The 14965-nt window shown below is 39.0% G+C and overlaps 1 protein-coding gene across 1 annotated transcript in view; it reads left to right on the forward strand.

Moving 5' to 3' along the window:
* The window catches only part of gldc (glycine decarboxylase), a 52603-nt gene extending 38217 nt beyond the window's left edge, over positions 1-14386 (forward strand). The window contains exons 17-25 of the mRNA XM_003216567.4: positions 2922-3047; positions 4341-4490; positions 5788-5900; positions 7682-7823; positions 8992-9103; positions 11226-11321; positions 12151-12323; positions 12957-13037; positions 13553-14386. Coding sequence (XP_003216615.2) covers positions 2922-3047; positions 4341-4490; positions 5788-5900; positions 7682-7823; positions 8992-9103; positions 11226-11321; positions 12151-12323; positions 12957-13037; positions 13553-13696 — 1137 coding nt within the window. The 3' untranslated portion in view covers positions 13697-14386. The remainder of the gene's footprint in view (positions 1-2921; positions 3048-4340; positions 4491-5787; positions 5901-7681; positions 7824-8991; positions 9104-11225; positions 11322-12150; positions 12324-12956; positions 13038-13552) is intronic.
* The last annotated feature ends 579 nt before the right edge of the window (positions 14387-14965 follow it).

A 14965-nucleotide genomic window follows, 5' to 3' on the forward strand; every position in this document is an offset into this window, starting at 1 on the left:
GTATTGTGAAATGATGCCTGAAATATTTCCTGGTTATGGGTCATGTTCAGACAAGCAGTTGCAGCAGAACCTCCCAGGACCTTTGCTGTGACAGCTGGCCTTAATCTGCATAGCTACTTCTGATAATGCAAGATTTTTGGCAATACAGTATTTTAAAATAGATAACTTCTAAAGTTGATGATGATAATAATAATAATAATAATAATAATAATAATAATAATAATAATAATAATAGCTTATTTATCTGTAGACCGCCCTATCTCCCCAGAGGGATTCAAGGTAGTTTCCAAAATATTCAGTGACAGCAAGGAGAAATATACAAACAAATTACAACAAAGCAGATCACATCAGACAATAGCAAAGATAAAACTTTAAAACCTATATAAACAAACACATAATATAAATTTATCACTAGGTAAAACAACTAGAAATTAATGACTAAAACCTAAAGAGATTTGAGGTGATTTGCCACAAGGAACAAGTTACTCTGTGTATTGTTTTCTCAGACCTAAGGCACTTAATCTCAGCATGCTCTCTCAATATTTTCTGGCATAAAAATAATAGCTGGCCACTAAGAGGGGAAAAATATTTTTAGAAGAATTGTACTTGCTTTTCAACTGATTCCTTTGTGTAAATAGGCAGAAAGTGTGGTAACAGAACTTGGATATCACAAAATGTTATATGGCAATACAGGGTGGATAGAGGTAGGGCTATATTTATAGCAATTGCTAACTCTTTAGCTAACCAGAACACTAGGAAAGGTAACAATATGCCCACCTGTAAAACAGAACCATGACAACCTAAATACCCTAAAGCAGGCATGGGCAAACTTCGGCCCTCCAGGTGTTTTGGACCTCAACTCCCGCAGTTCTGAACAGCTGATAAACTGGAAGTTGCAGTCCTAAACACCTGGAGGGCCTAAAGGCACCAGATGTTGTTTGTTCTCAGAAACTAACCTGGGTCAGCCCTGGCTAGTATTTGGATCAGGAATCATCCAAAAATACCAGGTGATGTAGATCAAGACTCCTTAAACTTTTCCATCCGTGACCCCTTTTGGCCCTATAAATGTTTACATGACCTCAAGTATATCAGTATATAAAATAGGTATAAAACTCAAACATTTATTGATACCAAATCAGCATTTGCAGGGCTAGCTAAGCAGGTTGATTTTCATTTTTATGAAGTACAGCTAAAGCATCTTCTGCGGATTCCATTATAAATACTACAGTTTGTGTACATGTCTAAAACAGCCACTGGGTGAGGTCCAGTAACCGTTTGTTGTTAACCAATTATTTTGTGACCCCAAGATTAAATGAAGGGAGCCTCATTTGGGGTCCGGACTCACCGTTTAAGAAAGAGTGCTGTAAACTACATGTCAGAGGAAGGAACTGGCAAACCTGCCTTTGAGTATTCTTTGTCTAGGAAAACGCAGTGAAATTAATGAAGTCACCATTAGAGATGTGAGCGAAAATTTTTCTTTTGTTTCCTTCATATTATCGTTTTGTTTCGACTGTTCGTCTACACAAAACAAATGATGACATTTCCATAGGAAACAAGAGGCAACACAAAAATGAAAGCCGCACAGTCATCATGCTTGCTTTCATTTTCCTTTCATTTTGGCCCATAACAATAAGCAGGTACTGACAGAAGGCTGCTTTCCCATTACAGCTGATGTATACCAATGGGTGTTAACAATAATATTAATATATATAAATAACAATAGTTATTTTGGGACCCTAAGTTGAGTCTGGGAGAGGAGTGCTTCCCCATTACATCTGATATGTACCAATGGGTCTCTCTCTCTCTCTCTCTCTCTCTCTCTCTCTCTCTCTCTCTCTCTCTCTGTATATATATATATATTTATATATATATACACACCCTTTCCCCCTAAAAATAAGACATCCCCTCAAAATAAGACCTAGTAGAGGTTTTGCTGAATCGCTAAATATAAGGCCTCCCCTGAAAGTAAGACCTAGCAAAGTTTTTGTTTGTAAGCATGCCCGCCAAACACAACACTAAAGCATGCAGGATTGGCAAATGTACACACCATAGATTATTGTACATGGAAATAATGGTAATAACAAGACATTCTTGATAGAATTCACAGTTTTTCTGGTTATGCTGGTTTGTGATGACAACTACTGTACAGTATATAATAAATGTTCATTTTTTTGTTCAACAATAAATGTGCATTCTTCTTCATGGAAAAACAAGACATCCCCTGAAAATAAGACCTAGTGCATCTTTGGGAGCAAAAATTAATATAAGACACAGTCTTATTTTCGGGGAAACACTGTATATAAATAATGATAGTTACTCTGGGACCCTAAGCTGAGTCTGGAAGATGAGTGCCTTCCCATTACATCTGATGTGTACCAATAGGTCTTAATTATATATTCATATTCCTCTGGAACCCTAAGCTGAGTCTGGAAGAGGAGTACCTCTCCATGACAGCTAATGTGTGCCAATGGGAGTTAATAATAATAATAACAATAGTACTCTGCAGAAGATCCAAACATTTTAAAAGTTGGTGGGCTAAAAGGGTAGAAGTGCCCTCAGTGTGTGGCAATTTTGACCACTCGGGGGGGGGGGGGGAGCCTCGGAAGCCCTCCCATTGCAGCCAATGGTCCAAAAATTTTCAGTCTTTTTCGTAAGGCAGACAAAAATTTTGTTCACATAGGCGTCCCATTTTCATTAGCGGGAACAAATACAAAACTGAGATGGAAACGAATGAAATTACACAAAACAAACAGCAATTCCATACAAAAGCACAACACTAGTCGCCAATAAGTTGAAAGATGAATTGAAGACACAGACACAATATAGTCTTAGGGCTTAACTGCTGAACTATTAACATCTTGAGATCAGATATGTACAAGATGAACTTTCTATTAATGTTAAGTCTCTTTTTTCCACTTTAGGTTTGTCTTATTCCTAAATCTGCCCATGGTACTAACCCAGCAAGTGCTCAGATGGCAGGGATGAAAATTCAGCCAGTGGAAGTAGATAAAAATGGAAACATTGATGCTGGCCATCTTAAGGCAATGGTGAGTTTCTCTCGTATTATACAGCTTTGGTTATTAGTTGCCTCTAAATCTCAAGATCTTGAAAAAATATTCATAGCAGAAAAACATTTTATGTCTTAAAACACTTGTTGATGCTAGATAATTTAGCAATTTAAACCAACACTGTGCAGCTGCTTCTCTTAGTTTCTAGACCATGTCTGCTGATCCATGACACTCTGCCTTATTTACTAAAAAAAGGTAGGCTTCTTGATCAGTAATTACAAAGTCTGTCCTTTGACATTGTAATTATGCAATTTATTGTCAAAGGCTTTCAAGGCCGGAATCACTGGGTTGCTGTGGGTCTTTCAGGCTGCATGGCCATGTTCCAGAAGTTTTCTCTCCTGACATTTCACCTACATCTATGGCAGGCAATCTCTGAGGATGCCTGCCATAGATATGGGTGAGATGTCAGGAGAGAAAGCTTCTGGAACATGGCCATACAGCCCGAAAGACCCACAACAACCCAATTATACAATTGCAGTTTTACAATCATTACACTGCTGCAATGACCAAAAGTGCCCCCACTAACAGTGATATTTGTTTAGAGAGGAGTATTTGAATTTTCAGCTCTAGCACCTTGCCAGACTACAAACCCCAACGTTCCTTTTATTGCAAATTTTAAAATATATTAAAAGTATAAAGATTAGAAACAAAAAAAACAAAAAGCTGAAATACAATGAAATAAAAGAAGACAGAGCAAAAATAAAGAGGGATAAGAAGAAAAAGAGACTTCTCCATCGTGGTCTCTGTGAAATTGCACATATGGCAGTTTGTGTGCCTGTGCATCAATCCCAGATCCTTTTAGCAGCTGTTTTAAGGTGCTTTGACTACAGCCTCACCCACCTTCCCCAAAAGGTATATATGCACCTGGAAGGGGTTGTAGCCTCAGTTCTCCACCACTGAGTAGCAACTGAAGAGCAAGACATGACAGATAGTGGGGAGGATGGGCAGGGATATGTGGTCCCACATATATAAGAATCATACTGTATATAGGTATAATTTTTGATTTACCCCACCTCGAGCCGTAAGGAAAGGTGGGTAATAAATTATTATTTATTGCCTCTCTCTTCAAAATTAAAAACCCCAAGATCCCATGAAATGCACCCATAGCAGTTAAAGTGAAATCATAGTGCTACCCTTCTGTAGTGTGAAAGTGTTTTAACCAGAGATATTATACTCTTTGCTCTGAGATATTGCAACGACCTAGAAAAGTGTTGATCTCTCTCACATTTTTCTTTCCCTTTCCACATTGTTCTCTTTTTTCTTATTGTGAAGGTGGATAAGCACAAAGAAAACCTAGCAGCCATCATGATCACATATCCATCCACTAATGGTGTCTTTGAAGAGGAAATCAGTGAATTGTGTGACTTAATTCACAAACACGGAGGCCAAGTTTACCTAGATGGAGCAAATATGAATGCCCAGGTAGGAAAAAAGTTTGCAAATTCCTTCAATTTGTAGAGGAGGAAGGGGTTTTTGGACAATGGCATATATAACCTTCTGGAAAAACACCTTTTGGAGATCATAACTTTTAGAAAAGCATGACCTTTCAGAGAAGAGTCAAAAACCATTTAGAGTAGAATCTTCTCTTATGCTATACAACTAGAATCAATGGTTTCAATTGTTAGACTGAATAACCTGCTATCTCTGATCTGTTAGGAAAACAGGGATTTGCCAGTGCATAAAAACAGCAGAGCTTTAGAAGTGTTTTTCAGTGCCCAAAAATATATACTCTCCCATCATGCACTCAAGAGACAAAAATGAAGTAGACTTTGATAAAAAAAAATATTCACAACCTTTATGTATTCAGCATACACTGTGCCAATTCTCTGTGCCATCCAGCCAGAACATCACTCACAACAAAACAGCAAGCAAGTGTGTGATCTCCGGTTTCGTGTCAGCAAGCAACTCTGGTTGCTCCTGACACTGAAAAAAAAAAGTGTGTGATCTAAAATCTGAAGTAATCTGCAGTAGCCTGGTCATGATCATGTGATCTGCAGCCCCTTTTATAACTTCTCAGGAACCATAGAGTAAAGGAAGCTGCATATTAGAACATACATACAGGAGACAATAAACAACAGGATCATAGATAAACATTACTAGAGAAGGCTTGAAGAAGCTTGTCATTTCCAACAGAGAGAGAAGAAAAAGAAGAGGAGGAACAACAACATCAACTGTAGCATGAAAAATGGGAGGAGCAACTAATTGAGAAGACAGTAGAATGTGTAGCCTGATGCTCCCAGATTGGCACTTGCCAACCATTGCAGTAAGCCCTGGTGCTAATGGGGAGGAGATAGTTGTCTAGGCTCTAAAAGCTCCCCATACATTAAAACCAAATTTTCACCCCTTCCAGCACCACTCACCTTGAGATATATTTCCATCTGGAGGCCTGGGGAAGCACAACAGTTCATTGAGACTTCGCCCTGTGTCCTGGAACCTGGCAACCCTTCCTTTGACCACAAGAATAAATTGGTTGGACTTCGCAGCTAATGTTGAGCAGAGCCAAATCCAAAAATGGATGCCCTGTTCAGCACTGCACAATTGGATAACTGCCTCTTATTGTGTGATAGTTTTCATCCCATTTTCACACCCATTTCTTGTCTATGTCTCCCCCATGGAGCCATTAGGCTACACGTCCCCCACTCACCCCAGTTATAAGCCGTCAACTTTTGAATTTGAAATGTGATGTCTTTGAAATGTTGTGATGTCCTTTCTCTAATAGGTTGGCCTGTGTCGTCCTGGAGATTATGGGTCAGATGTCTCCCATTTAAATCTTCACAAAACTTTCTGCATTCCTCATGGAGGAGGAGGACCTGGCATGGGACCAATTGGAGTGTTAGTATTGAACTCGTGTGATAAAGAATATTCATGTTTCTTTCTTTATTCATTAATATTTTAATAAAAATATACATTGCTGAATGTATTTGCTTGTAAACAAGCCCATCTGATTTTGTATACCTGAGATTATAATGTAAATAATCCTGTGCCATAGGGAAGGAGTCAGTCTACCAAATTTCCTGTTTTCAAGTGCACGTAACTTATTAGACCAAACTTTATTTTAAAAAGGTTTGAAGTGGTCGTTTCATTATTTTACAGAATACATCCTTTCATCCTATAACCTTCAAGAAGTAAAGTGAGAAGTATCCTTAATTCAAAACATTTGCCTTCCAGGTTCTGCATAGGGAGGAGGGAATTCTCCTTTTTAAAGAATTATTTGATGATTACTGTTTTAAGGACAGAAAGATGAACTACTGGAGCTATTTATGACATGTTGATAAGAATGATAGTGTTTTTTTAAATAGCCTTTGTATGATGGATTGCAAATGGAAGCTGGTCTTTAGATATTGGACCACTTGGCTAAAACTGATAAGCTAATCCAAAGTCCTGTTTATCATGCCAGCCAAAATACTAGTCTTTCCCAGTGTGGTTCTTTCTTCCTACGTATATCTGTCTCCTTTGTCTGGTAGACAAGAAAAACTAGGATTTGGGGGGTGGGGTCTGCATGGCACAGATTGGTTGCCTTTGAAGACTGTGGGTTGTCTTTGAAGACTATTTGAAAACTTCAAGTAGTCCAACAGGCAGCATCCATATTGCTCACTGGAATGGGGTACAGGGAGCATACAATTCCCCTGTTACGTCATCTCCACTAGCTGCCAGTCTGATACTAAGCACAATTCAAAATGCTGGCTTTAGCCTATAAAGCCGTAAACTGTTCTGACCCAGTTTACTTGTCCGAACGTATCTCCCTCTATGAGCCAGCTAGGTTAAGATCTTCTGGGGAGGCCCTGCTCTCGGTCCCACTTCCATCACAAGTGCGGCCGGTGGGGACGAGAGACAGGGCCTTCTCAGTAGTGGCCCCTCAGCTATGGAACTCCTTCCTTAGTGAAATTAGATCTGCCTCCTCCCTCCTGACCTTCACGAAAATGTTTAAAACTATGTGGGACCAATCATTTGGTTAGTAATCTATTTGTGCAATAAGAAAACATAGAATTGTGCAGTGACATTCTGGAACAGCCATGGACTGTGATACTGGACTGAATAATTTTAAATGAGTGGTTTCAAATGTTTGATATGCTTTTAATGATTGTTTTAATATATGTTTATTTTATTGATGTATGTTCTTATGGCATCGAATTGCTGCCTATATATGTGAGCCAACCAGAGTCCCCTACAGGGTAAGAAGGATAGGGTATAAATATGGTAAAGAAATAGATAAATAAATATTTTTTTCTGGCCAGTGAATGTTTGTGGGGAATGCCAGGATTGTTTCAGATGCTCTTGAGCACAGAGGGAAGGAGGAGCATAAGGCTGCTCATCTCTCTCTTACTGTTCAACAACAAATCTGGTGTGCCCACATGGTGACCAAATGTGTCTGGAAAGTCAGACCCACCCTACAGCCTCCTGGTTCTTGTTACAGACTTGGATGTCATCCTTGCAGAAGGAGGAATAGAAAACCCTCTGTTTGCGGGATACAAAAAAGTACAAATGCAGGCACAATTCCCAAATACACGGCCATGTGTGACCAATGAGATGCTGGTTCTAGTTTTAACACAGTGATGATTCAGTGAAAGGGGAGCTTAATCCATACATAGAACCTTTTGTTTGTTCCTTTTTAGGAAGAAGCATTTGGCTCCTTTCCTGCCTAGCCACCCGGTCATTGCGTTGCAGCATGACAAAGCTTCCAGCCCGTTAGGAACAATTAGTGCTGCCCCTTGGGGATCTAGTGCTATATTGCCCATTTCGTGGGCTTATATCAAGGTATTGGATTTCTATTACTTTCACTCATCTCTATGCCTCCTTCCCTTCAAGACTGTCTTTAGTAGTCTCAGGCCCTTTCATCTTTTAAAAATAAAGACGTGGAGATCATGTGGAGAGGGATTTAGATAGACTTGTTGATGTAGAACAGTGGTTCTCAACCTGTGGGCTGTGAGAACAAAAATCCGGCCCGAGAACCTCCTTCCTCTTATTTTATTTTATTTCTGCTTCTTTCCGCAGAGCTGACCATTGCATTGGATAGATCACATCAGCTCTAGATTATTAAATATGGTTTTCTGTGGGCGAGCAGATAGCGACTACTAGATAGCATATGTTCTGTATCAGAAACTAGAGCTGATGTGGTCTATCCAATGCAATTTTCTGAATCAGCAACCCAAATAACCAAACCAAATCTAAAGTTGACCAAAAACTGATTCATAACCCTTTTGGTACTAATGGTCCCTGGTCAAAGCGGGCCCTGGTCAAAAAAAGGTTGGGAACCACTGATGCAGAAGGACGCATCTACAATTGGACTTTCCTACAAACTGTACTGTCATCACTACAGCCACCTGAAAAGTTTTTTTAGAGGACTGATGAACTCTCCAGAATGGGATTTTTAAAATGGTGAAAATCAACCAGGGTTACTATTTACAAATAAAACACTCTGGGTTCTAAAGAATACTCTGAAATTTTCTCGTTCCTGACAAGAACTTCCCATAGATTTTTCATACTTCATTGAAAGCAAAAGGAACACTGTGCTTTCCTTTTGTACTGAAAAAGTCACAAAATTTAAAAGACGGACGGAAATTCACATAATTGCTCTGAGCAGAAAGAATATGAGTACATTTTTGTCCTTGGTTGCAAGAAGGGAATAAGAGAAATTGGACATTCCCATTCTTCTATTTGCATTGTAATATATTTTTTCTCAACATTGATTTAAGATAGGTTTTTTTAAACAATTTATCAGAGAAAGAAATGGGTCTTCAAATCATACTAATTTCTCGACTTCTGCATACTCCATTTCTATGTCCTTAGTGAGAGAACTCACCATTGTGCTTTTCAGAATAAGCTGTGTCCAGCTTAAACATGTATGTTTAGAGAGAGAAAAGAGAGTTGAGATGGAGAATTTTTCATATTATTTTTCATTATTCTTCTTTTCTGTCCCTTTCAGATGATGGGAGGAAAAGGCCTTAAGCATGCATCTGAGATTGCAATACTCAATGCTAATTATATGGCAAAGAGACTAGAGAAGCACTACAAAATCCTCTTTAGAGGAGCCAGAGGCAAGTATTATCACCTTGTGTTGTTGAAGGCTTTCAAGCCAGAATCACTGGGTTGCTGTGAGTTTTCCGGGCTGTATGACCATGTTCCAGAAGCATTTTCTCCTGACATGTCGCCCACATCTATAGCAGGCATCCTCAGAGGTTGTGAGGTGTATTGGAAACTAGGCAAGGGAGGTTTATATATCTGTGGAAGGTTCAGGGTGGGAGAAAGAACTCTTGCATGTTAGAGGCAGGTGTGAATTGCATTAATTCACCTTTCACTTTCGAGTTCTGGTTGTTTACTGTCTTGGGGAATCCTTTGTTGGGAGGTGTTAGCTGGCTGTGATTGATTCGTGTCTGGAATTCCTGTTTTCTGAATGTTGTTGTTTATTCACTGTTCTGATATTAAAGTTTTTTTTTAATGCTGGTAACCAGATTTAATATCATGGTTTCCTCCTTTCTGTTGAACTTGTCCACAAGCTTCTTGTGGATTTCTGTGGCTTCTCTGTGTAGCCTGACATGGTAGTTAGAGTGGTCCAGCATTTCTGTGGTTGGTTAATCAAGTGCTCTGCTATGGCTGACTTCTCTGGTTGGATTAGTCTGCAGTGCCTTTCATGTTCTTTGATTTGAGTTAGTGCGCTTGAAACTAAAAGGCTAATTTATGCTAATCAAGGTGATTAATTGCAACATTCACACTTGCCTCCAACAGACAAGAGTTCTTTCTCCCACCCTGGAGCTTCCACAGATATATAAACCTCTCTTGCCTAGTTTCCAATTTACCTCACTACGTCTAAGGATGCCTGCTATAGATGTGGGTGAAACGTCAGGAGAAAATGCTTATGAAACATGGCCATACAGCCCAGAAAACTCACAGCAACATATTATCACCTTGAATTCTCTTCTGCTCAATAGGGTGTGATCCAAAATGATAGTGCATGCTCAATATAACAAAGAAAGTACCAAAGTTTTAGGAGTTTAAGGAATTTTCAGCTGTCACCAATAATGTAGGAATATTGTTATTATATAATAATATTATTATGTAATATTAAAAGAGTGTCCTTTTGGTAAAAATCTATCTAAACAAATATGATTCCACCTTCAACATCTGTTATCTATGCAAACTGCAGGAAACTAGCTCTCCCCCCCCCAGCAGCTCTCACCCAAGTTTTGGAAGATGATATTTTCATAATTTTATCCATCTTCACTCCAAGGATGATCAGTACAGCTGCGTACCCTGTGAAGCAGCAGCTTATATAAGTAATTTTTTCTAAAGAACCTTTGTTTTGTTTCTTGACTGTCTTTTGCAAAGGCCTCTTAACTTGCCAAGGCACGACTGCAAGGAGGCTGAAAACCTTTGCTTTAGTTTATAACAAACCAAAGCTCAAATAATTTCCAAAATGACAAAGCTAATTTGTTTACATAAACCATAGTTAAGATTAACCATAGATTAGGTTTTACATAGAATCCAATACTGTGGTTAATTGACATCAGAACTGAAAGTATCTGCTCTTGTAATCCATTGGCGGAGGAGAGGGGAGTCTGAGATCCACCCACATCACTGTCTGTTGTTGCTCTGGATCACTTAGTCCTCATATTGTGCCTGCTTCGTATTCTTGCCATTCACCAAGCATGTGTTCATGCAGAACATGGGCTAGTAGCACTGTAATTAAGAGGTAGAAATGCATTTGTGGAGGAATTCTTCTTCCTAACGGGATAGTCTCAAGAGCTGTAAGAGCAGCTGTGAGCTCATTTGCTTCTCAGTGAAGTCAATATATCGCTTACCATTCCTTAAAAGTTATTTGGCCAGTTTTAATTAAACACATACATGAACTCACACAGATGTCTGTTTCTGTTTACACACAGAAGTAAAAAAGATGTATGGTTTTTTAAAAAGTAAACCCTTGAAGAACAACAATAGAGAAATTTGGAGAAATAATACAGTATTGTCTGAATTGATTCAGACAATTCTATTTAATCAGGTGTTTTACAACTGTATACAATAGTCTGCAGTATCCAAGTGAAAGTTGATGATCAGAGTAAAACCTGTGGCTATAAATAATTGCAAAACAACTACTGTATACCCTATGCTCCAACTAGATTTTTCTTGATATAAAATTGTGTATAAAACTTTGTTCTTATGCAGGGTATGTAGCTCATGAATTTATATTGGACACCCGACCTTTCAAGAAAACTGCAAATATTGAAGCTGTAGATGTTGCTAAGCGGCTGCAGGATTATGGTAAGAAGTCAAAAAGAGTGTGGCTGAGGGCAATGTTCCTTTTTAGCACAATGTATACCTGCTTATTTTCAATGTCACACCAAGCCCGATAGTTTACAGAGATATCCACAGGGTATTCATAGCTAAACAAGGTGAGATGATGGGGGGAGAGAAGACTGCTTCTATTAATGTTTTTCTTTTTATCATGATGTAAACTGCAGGCCAATAACTGGGCTTTGCAGATGGTCTTATATACTGAGAAGGGATATCCAGGGCAAATGAGCATTAACTGGACTCTGCAAATGTTGTGCTTCTAACAATTTTGGCTGGAACTATGATCTGTTACAAATGCATGACCAAAAGTTAAGCACTATTAATTGATTTGTATTCATAATCTCTATTCAGTTATGTAAGGAATAAATACATTGGGATCAAAGTCCCTCAAACCTGGTTTATCAGGCAGCAGCAGCTGGTGTAAGCAACAGGGATCAATTCTTCTATTAATCAGGAAGCAGTAGACTAATCCTCCCACCCTTCCCTCCAGCAATTTCTGGTACCATGAACAAAGGCACAAGGGATCCTATTTCTGGATGCTGCACTGAAAAGCACTTGCAGAAATAGGGTTGGAATATCAGTGTTATATCCCCACTGATAGGGGAACAGACTCAAATCTCTCCCATTGGCTGCTGCCTGCTAAATCAAGATTGGGGAGATCAGACTAGAAGACACTACATAGTTACGTAGCTAGAATACCCACTGTTTAGACTACTTATAGCTGTGTGATGGTACGGAGAATTGGTACATTTCCCAATAGCTCTTCAGCCCCATACTTATAATTTATTTTCCTTAGGATTCCATGCGCCAACAATGTCTTGGCCAGTAGCAGGGACTCTTATGATTGAACCAACAGAGTCTGAAGACAAGGCAGAACTCGACAGATTTTGTGATGCAATGATCAACATACGACAAGAAATTGCTGATATAGAAGAAGGGAGAATGGATGCTAGAATTAATCCATTAAAGGTTAGTAGCTGGAGGCCCCACTCCTTTTTAAAGCTGTTGCCTTTTAGTTTGGTTGAAGCAGTCTAAAGTGGATTGCCCACTGTGCATGATGGAAACTATGAACTATTTTAGAGACCTTATAGTTCTGCAGTTTGTGACCACGGAAGTAAATAAATCACTTTATTTTCAACTGTTGTCTCTTAATACACTTAAATGTCACCCACCTGATGGCCCCACATCCTGTCTGATCTCTGAAACTAAGAAGGATCAGGCCTGTTTAGTACTTGGAAAGGAGGCTGTGAAGGAATACCAGGCTTTGTAGGGATGTTCTGACAAATCTCTGATTACATCTTGCTATGATGGGGTTGCTATAAGTTGATATTGACTACTAGGTGCATAACAAAGATTCACTTGGTAGGCATTAATAAGAAAACTGATCAATGTCTGATCTATAGCCAAAAAAACAATTATAATACATTTTATGGTTAAGGGATTTACCATATCTTTCACTTGCTGAATGTTCTTGCCCTTATTTGAGGAATGGAACTATGTTATCTTTTTGAACAACTGAATGAGATGCATCATAAATCAATCTGAGTGGCAGATTTTAGAGAACTGCAATTTTCCATGTTTTAAACTTGATTTTATTGACAGATGTCACCACATACCTTGACATGCATTGCTGCTCCTAAATGGGATCGTCCTTATTCTAGAGAAGTAGCAGTTTTTCCTCTGGTATGTAATGCATTAACACTAATAATTCAAGTAACTTATTTTATTAAATAACAAACAGAAAGGCAATTATTGTTTCTTTTCCCGGCTTACATGGCTTCAGCTAAATGATACTGAGGAAACCCTTACTCCCTAACTATTGATGTGCCATAGTGCTTCCTTTAAGTGAGGTTGCATGGTGGTCTTGGTGTTGCACAAAGCAACTCCAAAATCTGAAATAGTCCACATGGGTAGCTGAGGCAATGGCACCTTTGCTTTCTAATGGTTCTGTGTACATACACTTTGTCTCATGCACAAAATATTTAAAATAATCCATAAAATTACATTCAGGGCTTTGTGTATAAGATGGCATTATGTACATATGAGCAAATACAGGTGCTGTATTCCGAATATGTTAGATAAGGGACTCAACCCTAAGATTTTGCCACCAACAAAATTCCAGCCAGTCTCTTAATTTTCTATAATGTATTAAGTTTACCTTAGTGATTTTTCTTAATATTTCTCCCCCTGTTCCTTAGCCATTTGTGAAGCCTGAAAATAAATTCTGGCCTACAATTGCTAGAATCGATGACATCTATGGAGATCAGCACCTGGTTTGTACCTGTCCACCAATGGAAGTCTATGAATCACCGTTTGCTGAGCAGAAGAGAGCATCATCTTAGTGTCTGCCTCCCTTCATCCTCTCCAATTGCCCTTTTTTTCCCCTCTTGAAACGACTGGGCTTAAATCTCCCTCTCTACATTTCCATTAAACAAGATGGATGGATTTCTTTCCGCCCAGTGAGCAAACTTTATATACAATGTATATTTTAAAGATCTTTATGCTGTTAAATTCTTGTGCAGCTACCTGTAAATATACTTGTATCAGGGGGAAACACACCAACGTGATGCAGTGCCTCAGTTTCTCCAGCTGTCCTTGCTGATGTGGCCTTCACCTGCTCAGAACCAGAGCTGCTTCACTGCTTCACAATTTAAGGATTACAGGGGTGTGAATAAAATAAAAAGGTGTCTTAAGCTGTCATGGCAGTGCCTCTTCTCCTTGGAGCACTCTATGGTAAAGGGCATCTCCACTTGATTTTGAAAGTGTGTGTACTCCTCTAACCTTTTGGGGGTTCAAATTAGTGAGTAAAATGTATTTAATATTCACTTTGTATAAAATGAAGACACAGAGCACAGACCAACATACTGTTAAAACAAGCTCCGCTAAACCTCTCTCAGTATTAGACTGTGGTCATAGATTATGGGTGTTTATAGCAATTTTCTTACCTCTAGCAGTAATAATTGTAATATTAAACATTTTCCGTTTTTGAACTCCAAATGTTTGCATTCCAATAAAAATTACTGGATTCCATAGCCTTTGTAGTCTGATTCAAAATTCTTGATTTTTGTAAAAGTGATTTTTATACCCAGGTTTCTGAAATCTGGATTGTATCTGGTGTTCACACAAAGCAAAAAAGCTGCCCATACGAGAATGTCTAGGGCCCTATTCCTCAGTATATTCCCAGAAGCCTGTGCAAAGCATATCCTCATGATCTAGAGCAGGGGTCCCCAAACTAAGGCCCGGGGGCCGGATGCGGCCCATCGAAGCTATTTATCCGGCCCCCACGGCACAAGGGCAGAAGCGAGTTGGGCTAAATGACCCAAGGGGTCTCTTCTTCTCTTACAACCATTATTATTATTATTATTATTATTATTATTATTATTATTATTATTATTATTATTATTAACATTGAGGCTGGGTGGCCATCTGTTAGGGATGCTTTGCTTGTGCTTTTGGTGCACAGAGGCAGAAGGGGGTTGGACTAAATGGCCCAAGGGGTCTTTTCCAACCCTCTTTACTATTACTATTATTATTATTATTAACATTGAGGCTGGGTGGCCATCTGTCAGGGATGCTTTGCTTGTGCTTTCGGTGCACAAAGGCAGATGGGG

The sequence above is a fragment of the Anolis carolinensis genome, chromosome 2 (assembly GCF_035594765.1).
Source record: "Anolis carolinensis isolate JA03-04 chromosome 2, rAnoCar3.1.pri, whole genome shotgun sequence".
Classification (NCBI taxonomy): domain Eukaryota; kingdom Metazoa; phylum Chordata; class Lepidosauria; order Squamata; family Dactyloidae; genus Anolis; species Anolis carolinensis.